Source organism: Sebastes fasciatus, chromosome 22 (genome assembly GCF_043250625.1).
Source record: "Sebastes fasciatus isolate fSebFas1 chromosome 22, fSebFas1.pri, whole genome shotgun sequence".
In the NCBI taxonomy this organism is placed as follows: domain Eukaryota; kingdom Metazoa; phylum Chordata; class Actinopteri; order Perciformes; family Sebastidae; genus Sebastes; species Sebastes fasciatus.
Window position 1 is genome coordinate 7,706,839 of NC_133816.1, and position 22,975 is coordinate 7,729,813.

The 22,975-nt window shown below is 41.1% G+C and overlaps 1 protein-coding gene across 2 annotated transcripts in view; it reads left to right on the forward strand.

Annotated features, from left to right (window-relative positions):
* Window positions 1-22,975, forward strand: part of LOC141760239 (phospholipid-transporting ATPase ABCA1) — a 165,749-nt gene that overhangs the window by 115,744 nt on the left and 27,030 nt on the right. For both annotated transcript variants that reach the window (XM_074622880.1, XM_074622881.1), the window contains exons 37-44: window positions 1,192-1,369; window positions 2,445-2,560; window positions 4,139-4,283; window positions 10,796-10,919; window positions 13,494-13,623; window positions 14,074-14,194; window positions 19,669-19,731; window positions 21,225-21,331. In XM_074622880.1, coding sequence (XP_074478981.1) covers window positions 1,192-1,369; window positions 2,445-2,560; window positions 4,139-4,283; window positions 10,796-10,919; window positions 13,494-13,623; window positions 14,074-14,194; window positions 19,669-19,731; window positions 21,225-21,331 — 984 coding nt within the window. The remainder of the gene's footprint in view (window positions 1-1,191; window positions 1,370-2,444; window positions 2,561-4,138; window positions 4,284-10,795; window positions 10,920-13,493; window positions 13,624-14,073; window positions 14,195-19,668; window positions 19,732-21,224; window positions 21,332-22,975) is intronic.

Here is a 22,975-nt window from a genome sequence, read left to right on the forward strand (position 1 = left end):
CTAGTTTATTATGTAAGCCATGCAAGCCTATAGCGCCGACTTCTGACAAAACTACGTACAAGTGTATTCGTTCCAAACCAGTTGATGGGTGACGCGCCTAATTCACATTTCTTTTTTGCGACTTTTCAAAAGTCTGCAAAGAATTCGCTTGATAATTGAATGGAAACTGGAAATCTGGTCAAGATTTTAAAATGCACTACTCTTTTATATTTACCTGTTGACTGGTTTCCCAAGGATCCAAGAGAAGCTACGATTTGAAGGTAGCATAAAGGCCGATCATGGTTTCAGAAGGCTAATGACCTTTAAAAGCTTTTTTATTACGTACAAACAGCATTGTCAGTGCTTTCCATTAATGTATGTAAGGCTAATATCTCATGAAGTCATCAATACTAACACAGGCTTGAACCATTAGTTATAAAGATTATTTCTGTAGGTGTAACAAATATGTGTTTAAATGCATCCTAACATTGCAAAGTAATGTTTATTTTCTTACAGGAAATGAGCCAAATGCTGCTTCAACATTATTTAAGTGTCATCTGTCTCATTTCCTGATAAGAGAACAAACCACAGGCCTGTTTCCGCCATCTGTAACCATTTCTATCATTTCCACTGACGCCAGTGTGGTAGTTATTAATATTTTTTTGGCAAAGGAAGTAAATGTGAATGCTGTGGTGTACAGCGATAACTAGCGCCCACTGGAATTGAAGATGAAGCGACCTGGTATTCCCTCAGAAATACATTAAAATGCAGCGAATATCACACTAGAGCTTTAATCACTTTCAATGAAAGCATGAGACCATTTAATTTAGATTTCAATTGAGTTAAAGTTCTCTATTTCATAAAGATATCTCATATTCCAATTCATGTGGACACTTTGATCCTTACAGTACCCTGAGGTAAGGGCTTACATATTTTCGCACATATGGAAACAGTATGACCATCCAATTAACCTGTGTTGCAATGCAGTCATTTACTTCTTTGTGACAATGTTTTGCTCACTTCAAAAAGGACATTTTCATCAAGGCAAGAAACAAATCATGTACGTCACAGAAATGAAACGTTTTGTACAGAGTTTCACGGACAAAGCTTAATCTCCGATCTTGTTGTGGTGTTTCTTTTTTCCCAGTGTCCTGGTACACACTAATAGCTCTCCGGTCAACTTCCTGTTTGCTTTGCTCTATTCAATCACAGGGCCACAACCTCAACTGACGTGGTGGTGTCCATCTGCGTTATCTTTGCCATGTCCTTCATCCCTGCCAGCTTTGTCCTCTTCCTCATCCAAGAGAGGGTGAACAAAGCCAAGCATCTGCAATTTGTCAGCGGAGTAAACCCAGCTGTCTACTGGTTGGCCAATTTTGCCTGGGACATGGTAAGCACCGGCTCCATCAGTCTGCCGTATCACCTCTTAATTGATCGTAGCATCTTAGCATTGACACTTATTTACACGCTGAATAAAAACCTAGGTAAAAACTATAAGACATGCTTGTTACCGTGAATCATCCCACTCCGGTTCCAGTGCCGTAGGCCTTACTTTATCCTAGTTTGATAATCTACTGTACTATCCTGAAGATTTTTATCCACCTAAGGCTGTATGTTAAAAAAAAAAAAAGCATCCACTATAATTGATAATGTTGCTTTGACACTGCTGGCTTCTGGGGGAAAAGCTTCCCCGGAGCAACAGTTATTGGTTGAGGCGTAATTATTGACACGGGCTGCCCCCGCTGGTTACACTCAACAGGCTTCTCGACAGTTTCCCTGAGGCATTATGGAAGCAAACATTTTATCAGGTGCAGAAATGGCGTCGGGACGCTCATCATTATGGTGGATAAATGCTGTCTGAGTGGAAGACAAATGTACCTAAGGAGCCAGTCTAATGATTCTAGCCTGAAGCTCTCTGCATTAGTATACATACTCTATCAACAGGGAATCCAGGTTGGAAAGTATGTCAGCGTAAAGTTTTTCTGTGAACTGTAAATAAATATGCATCTATGTATATTGATACATTCTATTTATTTTATCTATACTACATCATTTATTCACCAGTGGATATGTTTTAAAAAAGCTCTGCACCCAAAGGGAATATTACACCTACAAGTAAAAGCATTTCTTTCCAGTCTTCTTTTGATATTGACTGGATTTCAACAAATACTGAATAAATATTTGTTTCTTTCCCTGAAAAATGTATAAAATCATTGTACAGTTCAATGTGTCATTGAGCAACCACATGCCTTAAACACAAGAGAATCAGACAGGTCTGTTATTCAGTGAATTCATTAGAAATTAAAGGAGGGTGTATTTGAGTGCATAATTATATAATAAAATGTTAAAGGCCACTATTTTATGTCATCACTAATGCCTCGAAGAGCAATTTCTTAATCATGCACTGGCCTCTACTTCTAGCTGCTTATTTTTTTTCTTTGCTTGTTTCTTTTTTTTTCTGACAGTGTAACTACTTCATCCCATGCTTGATTGTGATCGTGATCTTCCTCTGCTTCCAACAAAAAGCCTACGTTTCACCTCCTAACCTGCCTGCTTTGATTCTGCTGCTTCTTTTGTATGGGTAAGTAAATTAAAAACTTCCAACACAACCTTCAATTTGCTCTCGAAAGTTTGATTTTCAGTCAGTTTATGAGTGATAGCAGGTTTGGATAGGATGGATTGTTCCTTACTCACTTACTTAGATACTATTTAGATAGCCCTTTTCTTCACACTGTTCAACAACATCACAAATACTGTATGTTTTATTCTGCGTCCGCTAGTTTGAGCACTTCATGAAGGCTACAATGTGACCACACGTAGTCTATTTAATGAAATTACCAAATGTACATAGGAAGAAATTATCATATTTTAACAGACCAACATATCCTCATACAACGCTTTGTTTGATATCTTAAGAAAATTGTTCATGTATGTTTTCCTACGAATGTCCAACAACGCGTGTCAATTTAAGCTCGTTCCATACAAACAGTCTTTTCAAAATAAACTTCCGTCTTTACAGGAAACAACTTGGTTAGATTTAGGCAGAAAAACTACTTAGATAGGTTTAGGAAAACATCGTGGTTTGGGTTAAAATAGCTCCGGAAGTGGCGCAATTTAAGTACAGACGTTACGTGTCAAATAAATTAACATTGACTTCTGGTTTCACAAGGGGCATGAACACTGGTCTCCTGGGAGAAAGCCTGGTGTTTTTTGACCCACTTATCCACCCCGACTTCCTCTCTATGCTGCGTTTGTTGCTCTTTATACTTCCTGGTTCATGATTACTTTTGTAGATATTTTCGTGTATGAGATCAGCCTGAACAGGAATAAGGGGTAACATGTTCTTGGTTGACAAAATTAGATCTTTGGAGTACATCATCTATAGTTTTGAGATATTGGCCCACTTTCCTAAAATGTAGGGGTAACTGCTACTATGCACTACTCCAGGCAAAATGTGCAATGTACTGGCTGTTGCATCATTGTCCGTCTGAGTTCCCAAGTGAAAGCCAACGAAAATCAATATGTCGATGAGGTGTTACATGAAGAACACCCAACATGATCAGTCATATCACGAAGCACACAGTAATGGTTCGCATTTCAAAAAGGTAAAAAGAAATAAGCCCAATCAAAGAGATTTGGAGGCTGACCTTTAAACACTGTACGCCTACAGATGAACCATTCTTAAACACTTCAAATGTTGTGGTCCATTAGATTTCTTTTTTTTATTTCAGCCTGCGTGCCCATAATCCTTCTGAACTCATTCATAAAATGCAATTTGAGATATTGAACTGTTGTTTTACTACTTCATTGAGCAAAACCTTGCTTCCACTACCTCCAATACTGAACTTGAACTACTGCAGGCCAAGTGTGGGTGGCATTTATTGTTCGGCAGCAGTGTTTTATGGGTCACTTACTGAACATGCAAATGATCGGAAGAGGCTGCTGGGTGATGCCAGGAAACGGTACAACTGACCTGGTAATCTGCATTTATGAATTGGAAATGGCGTAAATTCTGCGAACATGAAATTGGCCACCGCTGCCACATAAAAACCTTGAGTTGAGTTTAATGAGTGTTAATCCTCAGGCTAAGTGCTTTTTTTTTATTTTGACTCTGTCTATACAGTAGTGTGTTCATGTGACGGTGTCTTGTGTTCTGTAGGTGGTCCATCACCCCCATGATGTACCCCGCCTCCTTCCTCTTCAGCGTGCCCAGCACAGCCTACGTGGTGCTGACCTGCATCAACCTCTTCATTGGTATTAACGGCAGCATAGCGACCTTTGTCATGGAGCTCTTTGATGATGATGTAAGTGGCGGCCACACACACACACAAACACACATTTTCTGAAAAAGATGAGACTCGCATACATATGCGCACATTTTTAGCCCAGTGGAAGACTTCCTGTGAAGCAGCAGGCAAAGACATCCAGGCTCCCATAGCTGCATACAAAATATATTTGGAAGCTATATAGCAGCGGATGGCTAATTGACTTGAATCATAGATAAACGCTCGGTGTTTTTCGAAGCTTACATACGCATGTGGGTGAAGTGAAGTGAGTACCCACCTGGTATAACTTTTAATATATTTCCTTTATCCTCTCAAGGATTTTTCAAAGGAGTTATTTTCCCTATTCTTTTTAATGTTTAATCGTTTGGTGGGAATCGGGTCTTCGGAGAACTTTCCTCATCCATCTTTCAGCAAGTGCTCATTTTAACTGCAAGCTGCTTCTAGTCTCAGGGGAATCAAAAGACAAAGACACCAAAAAGACCTGCATAAGTAATGGAGAGCTTAGGACGAGTGAGGGAGAGGGATGTTGACTGTCAGTCATTTTACTTTTGATTAGAATTTAAGTGACATTTCATTAAAAAACAAGAGAAATTGGCCTATTCTGACTATACAATTTGTGTCACAGCCGGAGCTCTCAATAGGACCACGGGGCCTCACAGGTTGTGATGATTGAGGAAATGATCTACTTCTCTTGGTCTCCTCTTGTAATTTGATTTGTAGACGTAATTGTCATTTGCACAATTAGCATACATCATCCACTTTTGGATTATTTATTTTTTTCACTTCACATTTTTAGCCTGGCGCTGATCATCATCATTCCTTGTCAACAGACACAATGTCGTTCCACTCTCTGACAAGCTGCTTATCCATCTGATGCTTCATCAGAATGTCTCCCACGGCTCTGATCCGACACTTCAGACTGAGCGTAATGTTGTCTCGGAGACTTTGCCTCTGCACACGCAGACACGCCTGCCTCCGACTTGATGTTTTCTCTGGCGCCGGCGTTCGGCTATGGCATGGGATGTTTCCCCGTCTCCTAACGAGGCTGCCTCATTTGCATTGTGATTCCATTACCACCAACATTCATTATCAATTTGTGTTTTTCGGCTGGCATTGTCTGTCTGTCATTGTCTGGCATTTTGTCGTCTCTGCGTTCACTTTATTTATTGATACGGAGTTAGAGGGGCATATTACTCATAAAGGGTGCCATTGGTAATAATTTAATGGACAGCATGTTGCCCACTGGCGGTGTAAAGGGACGGATTTATTGCGCTCTTCTCTTGTCCAAGGCAGTAGCGACAGAGATAGTGTTTCTCTCAGACTTGACAGGGACAGAGGTCCATGGTAATTCTGCTAATCTGACTTGATTTCACCGCCGATAAGAGAAACTGATGGGTCGACATCAATCAACAAATGTTACAACTCTCCAGGTTTCCGCTGCTTAGAGCGGATATCTCTCGGGAACAGACTCTTCACAAAATAGCTAGCGTCAGTGCCCCGGCGTGCCCCAGTTAGGCAGACAGGGTAGATCCTACACCTGACAGCTCAATCCAGTCTTCCCCTTTTTTTGCGACTTCTACCGTCTCAAAGCTTCGTCTCATCGTTTTTAGACTCCTCAGCGGTGGCATTAGTTAAACAATGTCGCTCAAAAGTAGAAGCCACGGGCTTCAATCTGTTCCCTGTTTTCAAGCACAGGGTGAATCTAGATCCCTTTTGGGCATAGCACTATTTTTTTTTCTCCAAGAGAGGAAGCAGAGCTGCAGTGTGTTACAAACTCAGTGCCCCAGTTTTGTCTCGAGACCAATGGGAGATTTTCTTCCCCTCAAGACTGTCCACCTCCCTGTGGATTGCATCAATCCCAGCCTGCCTTGTATGCTTGAAGCAGTGTCTGAGTCAATACCTCCACCACGTGCCACTCTGAGATAACCACAGGCACGGATAGATTTTCCAGGATAAACATACAGGTGTGGCCAGGTACTACCTGCCTCATGTAGTGTAATTGGAGTGTATTGTGTCCAGCATCTTTTATTGGCAGGATGTTTAGAATAGGCATTAAAGTCCGTTCTTTTATATGACATAACAGAAGCAAGGGCTCCTGCTGACTAACTCTATTTTTTTCTCCACCCATTTTTTACAAAAAAACGAGCCAGCGTATACGACAACTAAAGCACACATTTAGAGAAAATTCGACAAAAATTCTTCAACTCGGCGGTTGATAGAGCTCCCGCCTTTCCACAAGAACCACAGTAGCTCAAAAAAACATGAATATCATCTGCAGAAAATATCTAACTCAACTCTTTGAGCCATATATTGTGTCTGTCTGCTCTCATTGTGATTCCCAGCATTATGAATGGAGCCGTGCTGTGGGAATAAGCACAAGTAGCGATATGGGTCAGATAAGTGCCTCGCAGACTATACCACCTTCAAAACCATTTGAAAATGATTTATGGGCATATGGCACAAACGTAAGGAGGAAAATTGTCCGGCATTTCATCATTTCCAACTAAGAGCCTCTTAGATGTCCTTGATGAACACCCAGTCAGGTGAAGATGTGTTATTTCATGTATTGATCTCGAATTAGGTTTCGCTTTCTTCGCATTCCTCTGGCAGACAGATGGGCCGCATTCAGCCAAGGTCATAGCTGGTTGTTTATTCCAATTTCTTTATCTCTGTATAAGTGTTATAAAGAATGTAGGTTCCTTCAACAAATCTCAAGACGTGTGTGTTAACATTTCCATAGGTTTGCGAACAACCAAGGGATAAAAATACGTTTGACATTAAATGTTTGCACACAGTAAAGATAGCGTTAATGTCATCTTTAGTTCTAAATCCCTCTGCTACACTGAACTGCAGCTGCAAAGATTGTTCTCGTTTTCATATTTAAATTAAAATCTTAAGCTTACTGTATTGAAAGGAAGATATCAACTAAAAGTCAACATAACAAACTGGTTAAAAAATACACTTAAGAGTAAACTGTTTAGAATTGCTAATGTAAATGAATGTTCCTGAACGCACCTGAGCTCCCTTTGTATGAGCTATTACAAGAATTAGAAATAAAACAAATGTCAGTGTTGTGCTTTATTGGCATGATCTGAAACCAAACCTGTCTACAAAATGATGTTCCCATACAACTAAACTGCATTCTCAATTAGGTTTCAACATATACATATTTCCTCCCGGATTACGGTCACAGTTTTAAACAGTTTTAAATATGTGGTTAACGTTGTAAATTGAAACAAAACTAAACTAAAATGCAAAAAAAACGACTTGGTTAGGTTTAGTAAAAACACCATTGTTTGGCTTAAAATAAGAATGTCTGTTACGTTATTTATGTTACAAACGTAAATTAAAATAATATTGATTACTTTCTCACTGGACATGAGCAGCGGTCTCCTGGGTGAAAGTCCTGTGTTTGTTTGACCCACCCCGATTCTCCTCCCTACGCGGACTGTCTATCATTAAAAACGTATTTGTGATACGTCAAAAACAAACATAAATCAGGAGAAGATTATGAGGAGACCAGGCTGTCTGAACCATATTCTGGATGTTATGAATACTGATGTATTGATTAATGAAAGTGATACAATTTTTAAAAGATCTCCCTTATTTTACTCGTCGCTAAGAATTGCGATTACAGTTCTTTGTACCCTTAAGTGTCCAAGCAGACATATAAATGTAGATAAAAGGAGGAATGAATTATTGTTGAAGACCTTGGCGGACATCTGAAGGTTTGATTTGGCGTTATGATCAACGATCTCTGCCAACGATATCTGCCTTAGAGAAACTAGGACAGTGACCACCAACACATGCAAAGGAAATCATCTCACCATTATGCATGTGTCCACTTTTGATCTTGAACATCACTGTATGTTTTTCCGCAAGGGGGGAACATTAAGTTAGATCGCTTTCTTCTTTTTGACATGGAAGCTCTTGTATGATGTTTTATGAACAATAATATATAAATTCTAATGTGTAATTGTTTTGCAGCATAAATGTCAATTTGAAACCTTCCAAGATGGGGTTGAGCCTAAAGGACTTTGCATGCAAGATATCAGCATAGCTCTTCATCTTGAATTTGGAGGTACTCTACAGTAGCTTTGTCACCTTTCTGATCAGATTTGGTCATGCCTTCTCTTCCATGATCACGTGGAAGAAGAAGAAGTGATGAAAGAAAGTGCACCATGAAAGGTGTGAGTTTTGTAGTGGTGTTGTATGAGGTACCTATCCATAGTCAGTGTGTTACCTACAGTATACGACGGTCAGCACGCCCCCAGTTTGGAGAAACAGACAGTAGTAACCGCACGGGAACAAAGCAATGTACTGCTGTGGACGGAGCTGGCAGCAAAACGTATTTTAGCCAAAAGAAAGGCCCACCTAAAAGAAATCAATAACAGTTTAAGTTTCAGCTATATTTTTAATATTTACCTCGCTGTGAGACAAATATACAGTCTATGTTTCTGACGAGGAACTGAAGCCGTTATCTATGTTCTCGCTAAAAGCAACCAGACTCCATTGGGAAAAAAAGTTATTTGATTCTTCAATGTCACACAATAGCACAAACTAACTGATCGAGCGTTAAACCATCAACCGCCGCGTTCTGCGAGGTAAAATTACTGTTTTTTTCCAATGAAGTGTTGTGGCTTTGTTGAGAGCATAGATAGATAGATACAAGGGCTTTAGTTCACCGTCGGAAAGGGCTGTGTGACGACAAGGTAAAGCAGTGGAATTATTCTAAATATAGCGTACACTTAAACTGATATTGTTTTTTTTAAGGTGAGCCTTTCTTTTAGGTTGCTAAAATAAGTTTTTCTGCTGCCCCCGTCCACAGCAGTAGAGCTTCTCCAAGCTGAGGGTGTGCCAACCGTCATCATCTGTACTGATTATGGATAAGTACTTCATACAACCCCACTACAAAACAGCCGAACTATCCCTTTTAAGACTGGAAACCGCTAACCTGGCTCAGTCCAAAGGTGACAAAATCCACCTACATCAACTCACTAATTACTATTATCTTGTTTTTTTTCTACAAATAACAAAGTGTAAAAAGGACAATTAGCCATTTCACGGCCGGACTACTTCTTGGCCGGGACCAGTTGCCTGGCAACCAGTGGAAACTACAGAAAGTTACTAACACAAGGAATAACATATTAATTAGTGAACTTGAGAGGTGTCGGTTGATGGATTTTATTACCTTTAGGCAGACCCTTTGTTTGCAGTCTTTATGCTAAGCTAAACTAACCAGCTGCTGGCTCTGACTACATATTCACTGTAGGGACATGATAGTGTTATCCAGCAAATAAGCATGTCTCACAAAATGTTGTTTAAAAAGTCGAGAGAGATCTAGTAAAGGTACTTGACAAAAATATCTTTAAATATGGCATTTGCACTGTTGTTGTTTTTTTAAGGCTGACCAGCTTCATTCGCTCATCCTCATCTGCCGAATGAAAGCTTACTCAGTGGGACTCATAAATCACAGAGCGGTTACACACACCCATGAATAAATTGTGCGACAACAATGGCCATCATCTGGAAATCTTGCACACAGCTTTAACAAAATGCACTGCCGCCCCCGCCCCGCCTACTCTTTGCTCGGGCTCGCCCAAAAACAGAAATGATGAATTTATGGTCTTCCTGGACGTATGCGAGAGCTTTGAAGACTATGCTGCAATGAAGCAGCATGCATAATGCATGAACTTGCTTTTGAACGACATGCCACGCCAGACGTAGTCATATTTGGTCTTCCCTCTCTCTGCCGTTTCCTCCCTCATCCCCTGCTTCCTCCCTGACTTACTGTACTTCCTTCCTCATTTGAGCCAGTTTGTTAGAGCCCAGTCCATTGTGTCTTCATTGAATTAATTATTGCTTTTGTGCTTTACTAGGCCGCCACTGAATTGTGGCCTCAGGGAGGAGGAAAATGAGAAAGAGACAGTACAATTTGGGGGAGAAAGACAAGTTGTAATGCCCTGTCAAGATAAAACTAGCTTTTTATGCATGCCTTGTGAAACGGTGTTTTTGTGTGCATCTGTCTCTTTGTTTTTGTGTACAGTATCAGAGGAAAGAACAGAGGCAGACACACAGAGAGCGTCTCCTCGGGTGCTCCTTCTACCCTTAGTTATGATTTTAGGGATGAACATCTGCTTACCCGAGCACCACCTCATCAATTTGTGTTTACACATACTGTATGCGTGCTACCTCACAGATCACGCAGCGTGTTCCCTAACATTTGCTAAATTACAACATCAAGAAGGTTGATGAACTTGGATGCTCTGTGTTTCCTCCGCGTGGCATTTGGAGCCCCGCAACACAGCAACGCGCAGCATGCAAATGGAGTGCAGGATGTTTTTTTAATTATCTATGCTTGCGTCAGGGCAGTACAGTACGCACCGTACTTCCAAACCTCTCCCGCCGCTGGCCCTGCTGATCCAAGGCGACGAGTAAACATCTTGGACTTGTGCTTAGCTAATTCCCGACATTCAAAGCTTTTACATGCCACTAATTAGTATTTTGTTTGTGTGCATTTTCCTCAACAGAACATCTCCCGCATCAACGACATAGTGAAGCAGGTGCTGCTAATATTCCCACATTTCTGTCTGGGCAGAGGGCTAATTGACATGGCCAAGAACCAGGCAATGGCCACCCTCTTCAGCAGTTTTGGTAAGAGGCCACCACCACTTTGACAGCATAACTAATCCTCATCTTTACAATTAATGTTGTGTAATATTACGTTGTAAGATTATATTTCGCTCAAACAAAAAACATGAAAACATCTGCCAAGTGGGTGAGATAATTATTTTGTTGTAATACTGTACACATGTTGAACCTTTTCGACTAAAGTGACAATATTTTGATACCATCTGATACCAATAATACAGAACATGCATGAGCCCAATCATGCAATTTTCAGTGGTGCCACTTTTCTCCGTTTTACCAGCGCAAAATCTCAGTGCTGTACTTTAGCAAAGAAGGACAAACAGTATTTGACTGTGTAGCTCATAAAAAGACCAGAAACCTTAGTGAATATCCCCCATTGTGCGTATTCTTGCTATAAAACATTTGCAAAGCCAATTTTTGTCAATGTTTACTTGCTAGCAGTCTTCTTCCTCGCTGCTTATTCTGGTGCATTTCTTTCTTCCTCTAGATCAGGTGGCAGGAATGTGTATCATGTAATTGTAGGCATGTAGGAGAACTAACGAAATGGGGACCTACTCCTAAAAACATTCCTACATTACACAGCACTACTAATGGTCACTTTAATTAACCATTAATTAAATAAATTGTGAAAGTGTGTAAGGGCTTAGAACATTATGATGGAAATATACGATGATCATCGCGATGCTTTATCATGTTTTATTAGTTGCTGCAGTAATTTTGGGGGTTGATATCATTTGTTACACAGGTTTGGTGCTAAATTTAACAATTTGTTTTTTACAATTTGATAATTGATAAAAATGATCAATAATCCCTCCAAAAATCCAACATTAAGACACCAAGACCTTGAGGAACACCATAGAAAAAACGATGCTGTGTTCATTTGGTTTAAAAAACTTTTGACATTTGGACATTTTTGCAAGAATTGCCTTTTTCAGCGATTGGATTGGACTTCTGTTCTGTAAACTGCTCAGAAACCCCCTTATTGTCAATCTATCTATGAAAGCCATCCATCCTCTGAATGCCCCAGGTCTCCACTTTGTGGTTGTAAAGTTTCATGAGGCTGGATTTATCCTAGAAGTCATTTTATACAGTGAGGTCAAATTTGAAAAAACAGTTTCACTACAATGAAATGGCTACTATGGGTATGAACATCATCACACATGAATACAATTGGGCTCATTGAATCCACAAGAGTCTCAGCTTTACATTGAGACCCAATTTATGCAATTCCAAGACCGTTTAGGGACCCTAGTATGTAGAAATATTCAAATGCACCATTTCAGAACAGGCGAAAATAACACATTTGTACTGCATGCATAAAAGTGCATGTTTTTTTGCCACAAACTGCATGTGATTATCATAAAGTGGGCATATCTGTAAAGGGGAGACTCGTGGGTACCCATAGAACCCATTTTCATTCACATATCTTGAGGTCAAAGGTCAAGGGACCCCGTTGAAAATGGCCATGCCAGTTTTCCCTCGCCAAAATTTAGACCAATTTTGGAGTGTTATTTACCCTCTTTCTCGACATGGTAGAATGACATGGTTAGTACCAATGGATTCCTTGGGTTTTCTGAGCCTGTTACAGTCTCTGAAAGACAGCTGGTGCCCTCCAAGAGTGGAAGAGGTTAAAGTGACACTATACTATTTCATTTAAAATGCTAGGTCTTTATCCCACCAGTACAAAAAGAAATATTTGACCAATAACACAGCTCCCAAACGTCCTCTAGAGCTCTCCTCTACTCTACATGTGTAACATTTACGCAGGAGACGGGCAGAAGAGGGGAACAGGGTTGTAGAGGTGGAGGCGGGGTTGAAGGGGGCCATCAAGAGGCACATGAAAGAGGAAGAGGAGTCTTATCTGTAGAGAGATGGAGCAGGAAATAGTGGCTTGAGGAATCATTTGCGACGGTGGCGGAGAGCAGGACGAGAAAAGCAATCACAACCTAAGAGGGCTGGTGTGGAGAGGGGCTATTTACCAGAGAATGAGACTGAAAGCGCTTTCGTTTTTCTTGTCTACTTACTCTGCCCCCTCGGGCTCGAGGGTTGTGGAATCTGAGTGAGGAAGAGAGAGAGGGAGCAGAATGATTAGAGTGGGGTGCTGTCACCGGTTTACTTAAGTGTTCATTACCAAAAAAAGGCTTCAACATGAAAAGTACAGGATATCATTGATTTCCTCGCATGGCATAAGTGACAGCATTTATTTTTTGCATTTTTTTTTTTTAAGGCTAAGTGGCGTTTTAAACTGCTGGCTTTCACCAATGAATATGTCTGGAAAACACTTCAAAGAGCTGACAAATTCCCGCTCTCCTCTAACTTTTGACAAAGACATATTTGGCCGTCCATGAAAGAAAACACACATCTGGTAATGCCGGATGTAATGGCACTTTTTTGGAAGATGTTTCTGCTAAATCATACTCTGAGCTTGTAGATAAGGGCTGGATATTAACATGAAATGACACACAGTGATGATGCATTTAATTACTTACCCTTTTCTGTGTGTATTAACTTAGTTTATCACCATATTTTGGGGGTTTTTCACTCATTTTTTTCCATTTATCATCCCTTTATTATCAGGTGAAGACCGTTTCCAGGACCCACTCAGCTGGGATATGGTGGGAAAGAACCTTTGCGCCATGTCCATCCAGGGAGTTGTTATGTTTACCGTCACCATTCTCATCCAGTATAAGTTCTTCTGCAAACCAAGGTAAAAGTAGCCGTCAACAGCTGTGAATTAACTCAAAATTGGCAGTTCGGTAGTCATGTTTCTTATTGTTGTAGTTCTTGTCCATGTTTTTAATAAAGTTGTGTGTTTCATCCAGTATTTGTTTCAGTCAGATAAACCATCCTCCCATATTCTCCCCCATTTAAATTAGTCATGTGCTGTACTTCATGTTCATTTTATATAAAACATCTGTTGCTCTGTGACTCTGTTTGGCAAATACTACCCAATTTTCTTTTCTTTTTTTATATGGTGTTTACTTACTCCAAATGCGAGGTTGCCATGGAAACTAATGCCTGTGGCTCCCACTATTTATGAAAATTGCCGAGATTGTTTCACAGAGCTTAAACTTTGACCGAGATAATTTGTCATGCGAGTTCATGTTAATTTTAATGAAGGGTGTTACGCCAACTGCGGTTGACTTCTCTCTGCCAGGCTTATTTCAGGGAAGGCATTATCTGCGGAGGAAGAGGATATTGATGTTGCTCGGGAACGCGAGCGGGTGTACGAAGGCAATGCCCAGAACGACCTTCTGAGGATCAGCGACCTCACTAAGGTATTGTGCAGTGCATCTTTTTTTTAGCTCTTTCTAAAGTATTGCTCTGATTGCAGTGCATAGTTCCCACTTTGTTATTCAGTCATGTCTCTGTTTTTTTCTGGTCAGAGGTTGACTGGTTGCTTTATTCATTTTTATCTCCTTACTCTTTTATAAAAATGTGAGATTCTTTTTAATTGTGTAAAAAAAAGTCCAACACAGAGAGAAAGTTTCTTCCCTCAGGCCGTCAGGATGCGAAACTCTGACCTCTATATATCCTTGGCCTCATCTTGCCCTCTGTGATTCTCTGCTATGCCCTGCACATTTGCATATTTGCACTCACGCAGTATGTGTGATATGTGTGCATTTTTATATATCGATAAATTCCACAGCCCACCTACACACCAGGCCACTAAACACTTTGTATTTTAATACTTTTTCTTATCTGTATCTTTCTGTTCTACCCTTTATTTTTAATTCTTTATTGCACACTAGCCTTTTTAGCGCAGTATGCCACTTTGCGTTTCACCGCACACATTTTATGAGCATGGAAAATAAGTTTTTTCCCTCCTGTAATTAACTTCTAAATCTGAAATTGTATTATTTTCTGACATTATACAGTAATAACCTACACTACTTAGAACTTTTCAAAAGGGATTAATCTACTTTATCTGTGCAATGTGGATGTGTGTGGGTGGGAGTACTTTTTTCCTCCACTTGCACCTGCATTATTCAGTTCTGCAAGGCAAATGGGGAAAGACAGGTTGCGAGTATGCAGCTGTGAACATTCACAAACATCATAAGTGGCCATGAGAGCCCAACAAGATTGCATTTTAGGGGTGTAAAGGTCTGCGCCTTCCTATACATCTCTGGCCCCTTCCCTCCGTTCAGTAGGTGAAGTCGAGCGTGCCGCGACGGTGCGTGCCTCGACGCCGCCGAGATTAACGCTTCATCCGTCGGCAGATGTTCCCTCCCTGCGGGCGGCGTGGCAGCAGGAAGTGTCACCACAGCAGCCTGCTTTACAGCTCCAGTGCCGACAGCTGGACGATCTAACAGCCTTTTGCTTCCCGCCACCCTTTCTTCACTCCTCTACTCCCTCGGTCTTCGCAGTCTCACTATACTTAATCTTTCACTCATTGCTCACGGACACAGACGCGCGCCGCACTCCCCAGGGTAATTACCGAACAAGCGCTGGGTAAAACAGTTGGATGGGTAATGTCTTACAAATCATCTCGCAAGGTGAAAAGGTGTGGAGAGGAGTGTTTCTTTATCAGTGATACTTGTACAGATAACTTTTTGAACGCACTGTAAACTTGGTAAAACACTTCATCTCTACTACTAGATGTTAGATAAGTCTGCTGTTGACAAGCAGCCATTGTTCACACAAACACCTTGATGGTTGATATTTGTCTGAAATGAGACACAATGGCCCCATCACCACACAAAAACAGCAGTGCAGTGGCAGAAGGCATCAGGATTCTTCCTGCAGTGCCCTCATTGACTCCCACCACAGCTGTGCCCCATCCATTTGGGATGTAGATAACAAATTGATCAATGAGCGCATGGCTTCGGTGGCCACGCGCCACAGGCTGAGCCCTGTCATAAATCTAAGCATGCCTCTGAAGCGATCGACAGGCCATCAATCATGTGTCAGATCCCTGCTCCTCCCCTTCCTTTTCCTGCTGCTCTAAACAGGAGCGTTTTGCTATGCGCCCCACCTGCTAGCCTTCCACTTAGCTGCTGCGTTAGCGTCGGCGCCGTAATCGATGGAGACTGTAATGGAAGTGTGTCCGTCTGCGAGTATTTTCCAGGCCCAGCGCTGTCAGTTTAACCTTCCAGTCACTCACTAAGTTGACAGAGAAAGTTTTTAAAGAACCTTGTGACAGCTGGTTCTAATGAGTGATGAGCGGATACTACAAGTATGTGATAATAATGTACTTTGTGGTTCAGGTGAGACTAGTTTGACAAGAGCTGTGTGTTGTATGGTAACAGAAAGGCTGCCAAGGTGTGCCAAAATATGTATATACATATACTGTATGTATATGTTCCAAATTATCTTTAAAAATGTTTAAAGCCCACTTTTTGTCTGGTTACTGACCTTGGTTTTTTTCTTGTATTTTTATGTTTTTAAAGTTTTTCCCAGCAATTATATTTTTCAGAAATTATTTTTTCTTTCATTTGCGATTTCTTTTACTTTCTCACTATGTAATTTGTATTTTTATGCATTTCATTCCCTTATCAAAATATTATAAATCCCTTTAGGCAATGAATAAGTCAGGGGTACTAATGCATTTGCCAGGGGTTCTTGTAAAGATTGTGGAGTGGCCCAGTTAATTTCAAAGTTTAGAAATTATGCAATTTAGTGAAAGAAAGAAAAAGGAACATATATATATATTTATATATAAATATAAAACACAGAAATAGGGGGAAATAAACACCGAAATATAATTACAAATGAGTGTGAGGCTGATCTTTAGTATACTGTCTTTATTATCATAATAACCAACAAAGTATGTCACTATGATATGCTGACTGCACAGGTCACACCCCCAATTTGAGTCAATTATAACACTTATCCTTCAGGAGTGCGTGGAAACTATTTAGCGAGTGAACAGAGAATTTAGAATAAATAGTTAAAAGTAATGGATAAATGGTTGAAAGATTCAACCTCTGCCACTAGTGAAAATTAGTAAAAACTTGACCAAAGTTATTGAAATAAAGACCAATGAAGAGATATGCAGCCAAAACATCTGCAATTTTTGTTTTGTATATAAGATATGACAATATCCACTTTTATACAATTACTGATGCTATATGGCGTCCAGTTTAAAATAAGTTAAAATGACATTTTTGGAACTTGATGAGTGGTGTTGATGAAGGGGTACTTGAGCTAATCTGATAGGGCTACATCGGTAAAACAGGTTTTAGGTACCTCGGGATAGCACCGTATCACTTTTAATTTGTCATTTGTGGAATGAATGCACCATATTGGAGACTCCTTTTTAAATAAAGCAGTGTCACGGTCATGGCTTACTACCTGAGCTCTAGCATTTGCCGTTTGAAGCTTGCGATTTTCCAACCTAAATCTATATTTTAGGTTCGCACAACCGCCGCCATAACATTCTCTCAACTGTCTCATCTGATTAGACGTCGGCCTGCTTATCATGACAGCTGCTGTGGAGCTCGAGTCAGAGGGGAATTATCCTTTAATTGCCTTCCTCCATACATGTATCTGCTGCTTTGATGTGGCTTTAGCACTGCAAACTGTCACTAAAAAGTAGTATGGGTAATCCAGGTTGATACGTACTGAGTGCAGCTGCCAGATGGCACTGAAAGAAGAGTGGATCTATGCAACTCCTGCTTTTATCAAGTGTGTTTGATGTGCCAACTGTGTAATAAATGCAATGTCATTGTTTGTCAGGCTTGGAGTGGCGGTTCTAAATTTACATTTGCCTGGCAGCACTCTGGATGCGTCTGGGACAGCAGAGTGTTTTTTAATGGTGGATAATATTTGGTCTGGAGATTCTATACAGGAAATGTATCCTTCATACTGAGAAGTGTCACTTCTCTGTTTTAATGAACATTCACTGTTTCAGTCTCTCAAACACAGGCACCTAAACACCTCATCGAAAACTATGTTTTCAACTTTAAAAAAAAAAATGAAATAAAACAGCCAGTAGTAGTCACTCTTTCATAACTCAAAGGGGCACAGCGCTGTCCTTGGTTTTGAATTTTAAATGTCTTAACTGTCACACTCAGCAACAACAACAAAGGCCTTGTCTTGTCTTTCCGTGCTAGAGTAAGACAACGCTGCTTTCAAACCACTTTGAAAACATATCAAACCCTAACACACCGGGATAGTCTTGGATGTGGAAAAACACCCCATACACTAAATACCTCATTTTGTTGAATGTTCGCTCGCTTTTTTTTTTTTCGATTGTAAAAAAAAATCATGTTCGCTTCAAGTGGGAGTTTCTTTACCTCCTCTGGTGAGAGTTTCTGATGATGCAGGCTTGTATGCAAATGTGCATGGATGAGGCTGGTCAGCGGGGGAGGATGTGGAGGGATGCAGCGTGGAAGGTTTTCATGTGAGATGTGGGGGAAATATCAACCACCGTCTCGTTTCCGATGTCGCTACATGATCTTAGCAGGATACTGACTCACAATCACAACGTGACGAGTTTCATACTCTTCTTTGTGGGATTCTGCATCTCATGTGGTCTAGTTTTATTTTTTAGCAACGGTAGGAGGTTTAGGGATGGCAATGTTGGTCTGTCAGTCTAACACTTTGATCTGGATTACCATGGGATGTGGTATACATGTTCATGGTCATCAGACGCTGAATCTTCATGAAGCATCAACCAATCATATGTTTTTGTTTCACCCTGTTCCGTTCCGTCTAAAACAAAAAATGCCGTTAGCCAGTTCCCAGTGCTATTTGACGACACAACTGCGTCAAGGAGCGCTTGAGCAACACTTCAACAGAGACTCTGCGACAATATAGCATGCCACGCTCGGCCGTTTTGTTGCTTTTGTCGCTCGTATTAGCGTAAATCTAATAGTCCCATAAGCCTCGTTTGTATTTCAATGAATGCTAAAAGATAGCATGCTCATGTTATCTAAATATTGCAGGCTAAACATCATGTTAAAATGTAATAGTTATTAAAGCTACACTTATCAATATTTGTATTTAAATAATGGGTGCAATGTGAAAGGTTGTGGTGATAAACACATGGAGAATTTTCACACAACAACTGCAGTTCCCCTCGGCCTTACAAAGCGTTTTAGCTTCTTTCAGCTCATTGTTTTGGTTTTACGGCCCTTTGCTTTAGTGTTTTGATTCGGTCTTATACTGCTCGTATCAGTGTCATTTCCAGCAGCAACAGGCAGCTGTTGAAGTTGAGTGAGCATCGTGTCCTTACACTGTCCCTGGCGTAGCTATACAGTAGGTTTTTAGATTGGTATTAAAGTACTTTTTTCAGATTAAGGACAGCATGCTTTTTCACTAAAGTCATCTCTGTATATTGACACCACTAAATGCAGCTGGTGTCCATACATAGAATATAAGGTGACTTGCTTGTGTGTTGAAGGTTATTGAGGGTACTGACGTGGCACTCAAAGTGGAGACAGATTTCCTCATGAATACCATCACTGCAGTCACAAATACTAATGTCCATGTCCTCCTCTTCTACCCCCTGTGCAAGTGTCAAACTTTTTTTTTTTTTTACTACCTTTTCCCATCTGGCTGGCTCTAAATGTTGCAAATTATTCCTTCTTGATAATTTCTTATCTTCTCTCCCTCCTTCTTTTCCCACCTGCTTCCTTCATCTCTTCTCTTCCCTGCTGCTCTGGTCTATCGCTCCATATTCCGTCATGCTATCCTCTCCGTTGTCTTCCTCACTGTTGGCTCCCCATCCTCCCCCTGCCTCCTCGCCCTCGTTCTCTCTCCTTCTCTGGCTGGCTGGTTGATTAATTTTATTGTCTGCTCCCTGCAGGTATACTCTCGGAAGAGCACCCCTGCTGTGGACAGGCTATGTGTGGGAGTACCTGCCGCAGAGGTGAGCCAAATGCTGCTGAATCACAACGAGCGTCTCTTCAAGCGTATAGTGTGTTTGACACGTTAGAAGACTTTCTTGCATTTACACATTTGAGCACTTCTCCAAATTCACCAGCCAACACCCATACGGGATACATTTTTTTCAGTCTCTGTCGCCTTGAACATACGATTGGGATGTGAATTGACTACATATTCAAGTTAAATTTGAATATTAATGAAAATATTTACAAAATATTGACACATGAGAGCAGAGAGCGATGAGCAGAGATTCTCTGTCTGGGCTTTGATTTGTTTCTTGAAGATTTGAATTGGTGTTTGGCTCCGTCTTGCCTTCTACTGAGTCGAATCAAAAATATCTTCCAAACGCTGCTTAGAGAAGGCGTTAGGAGGAACACTAATCTCCTTATCGGGCTTGTTTTCTGCCATTGTGCCACTGCCAAGCATGTGCGTGCTAAAAACACACAAGCAGGCTAGCAGAAGAGCATTGCCAGAGCAACGGAGGCTGTGAAGCGAAGGCATGAGGACCCAGTGATGTTTAGTTCAGCACACTGCCAAATTAGCAGTGGGAGACTACATCAACCAAATACAACAAACTTTAACACAGTTTATCACTTAGGAAACTTCGGGTAAAATGTATATAAATCATCCTTACTCATTAAAATCTGTTACAATACACATACCGCTACACACACTCACGGTCACACACACACACTGTGCCGCTGGAAGCTTGATTTAAACATAATCTCAAATGCTGACAGGCAGTCGTGCTCGATGGGCTTTCCGGTGGTATCCGTCCTCCCTGCCACTGTTTACTCAAAGCCCAATGTAAATGCCAGTGGAATATTGTGATTCACGGGGCTCAACTGATCACACACCGAATTTCCATGCATTATTTACATCAAGCTTAGCCCTCGTCTATGCATTCACAAGCACAGGTCACAAACAAGCAGGGATCAATGAATGACAGAAATCAAATATTTATGCCGGAACCAGAGCACCTAAGGCGGGGTCACATGACCGCAGAGCTCCGCGGGGACGACTTCCTGCCGCATGCCCTCCAGAGGGGAGTAAAAAATCAGCAGCATCGGGGAGAAAAGACAAGAGAGGGAGAGGATAGTGTTTGTTGTAGAAGTTTACAGAGGAAGTAAGAAATGCTGTCGGGTGGTGGGCTGTTTTTTACACCATTTGTTCCTGTGTGCCTGTCATGTTGATTTAGTGTCTGTTGTATTGTTTGTGTGTACAGAAATACATCAATTTGTTATTTTGCTAAACACTGAAGCAGTCGTGCACGCTCTATAAACTGCAGTTTCAATTATACTGTATGTTGTGAACAAATATGTGCACAGTCTATAGATAAACTTCATTAAAAGGGGTTAATGGGTAGTGTTTGTTCAAACGAAAACTCATACAGAATATTTGAAATGTCATCCGGCACCAGCTTGTATCTACAAAACACTGTTTTCCTAACGGAGGCCTCCCTATTGTCTCCGTCAGTGCTTCGGCTTGCTGGGAATCAACGGGGCTGGGAAAACCACCACGTTCAAGATGCTGACAGGAGACATCCCAGTCTCCGGTGGAGAGGCCTTCCTAAATGGATACAGGTGAGGCTCGAACTCCCACTAGTGCACCGAGTAACTCATCATAATTAGCCACCCAAGATGGCTGCTGATATGGGGATCGAGCTTAGGTCTGTGTTTTTTTATAGCTTCACACCCGTTCTCAGCTCCTCATGTTCTGTGTAACTCAGCTTTCTATCTCTCCATCGCTCTCACTCTTTTTTTTCTTTTTTCTTGGCTAGGTAGTTTCGATATCTCTTATACATTCTGCCATCTCTGCCTTTTCAACTTTGGTTCTCTCATGTCTCCTCACTGCGATATTCTCAGAAATGCTGAAAACTCTGCTCTCGCTTTCTTCCTGCCTCTCGCACATATCTCATTCCTTTTCACATCCTCGCGCTGTACCTTGCTGTTTTTTGTCTCTGCCTTACAGAATCACTCATAAGAAATCTTTGTACTTGCCAAAAAAAAAAAAGAATACCTTGACACCAGCAATATGAGACTCAAGCACTTGAGCGAACGAAGGCTTGCTCTTCCTTATTTTTAGGAACAAACAACTGTGTTTCTTTGCCTCGGTGCGCAGCTCTAAGGCAAGCACATCCGAGCGCAGTTGTGTGTGTAAGCTGCGGTTGGCTTTGCGTCACAACGGTTGCCACAGTTGTTCATTTATACATCTGGTAATTGACTTTGTGTTCGACAAAGACAGAGAGCTGAATAGAGCAAGGCCTAACACGGCAGTGTTAATGTTGATTAATGTGGGTAACGGAGATCAAAGAGAAATCCCAGAGACCTTTAGGGGAAACAAAAACTGAAAAGAGAGAAAAACAGATGTGAGTACACCCACTCCTCTGTTTTCAGCTCATTACGCTTTCTGTGCATTGGCAAGAAGAATGATCGTCAGAAGAGAAGAAGCAGCATCTCTTCAATAGAAGTTCTTGCTCTCCTGGCAACTGTCTCTCTTATCTGTGATCGTGTGCTCACAAGGGGAAGGGCTGTTCATACCTGCATTCGGCATCTCCTCACTGCCTGATGTGCTACTGTCTGTAGAGTGCTAAAAACAAAAGCAAGCCTGCATAATATTGGCTGTCTGTAGTTATACTGTAGAAAACTGAGAACAAACTGATCGTAGCAGTTGACTACCTCAGTTGTGATTGTGTTTTACTCTATTTGTGTGGGTGTGTAGAGGCCTCTCAGTCGCAAAATTACCATTAGTGTTTTTCTTTCTACGCACATTCTTTCCAAGAGTGAAGGCCTTTACACAACGGGGGCGAGAAGACGACATGAAAATGCAAAATACCTCCCTGCGGATACTATATGTCTAGGGCTTTTATTATGAAAGGGAAGTGGATCTGGTCTGCGCTGCCTTTGTCGAGGTTGAAAGGAGTAATAAAGTTTGCTGTTTTGGTTCGGACTACGGAGTCTTCGTGTTGTTTCATACATATACTCAACGCAACTCTACCCGTTCCACACAACTTGATTGGTTGATGCATTTATTCGTGGCGCGAAAGCTCAGAAAATCAACTTTGTTCCGAAATAAAATGACGTCACCTTTTCACCATGTACTATTCGCCATCTGTGTGAAAGTATTTATGACACACAAAAAAACAGTTGGGAAAAATACATTGATGTGCGAATTAATAGCACGACACAAAAAGAAGTGTGTGGAGGCCTTTAGAAGAGAAGATACTA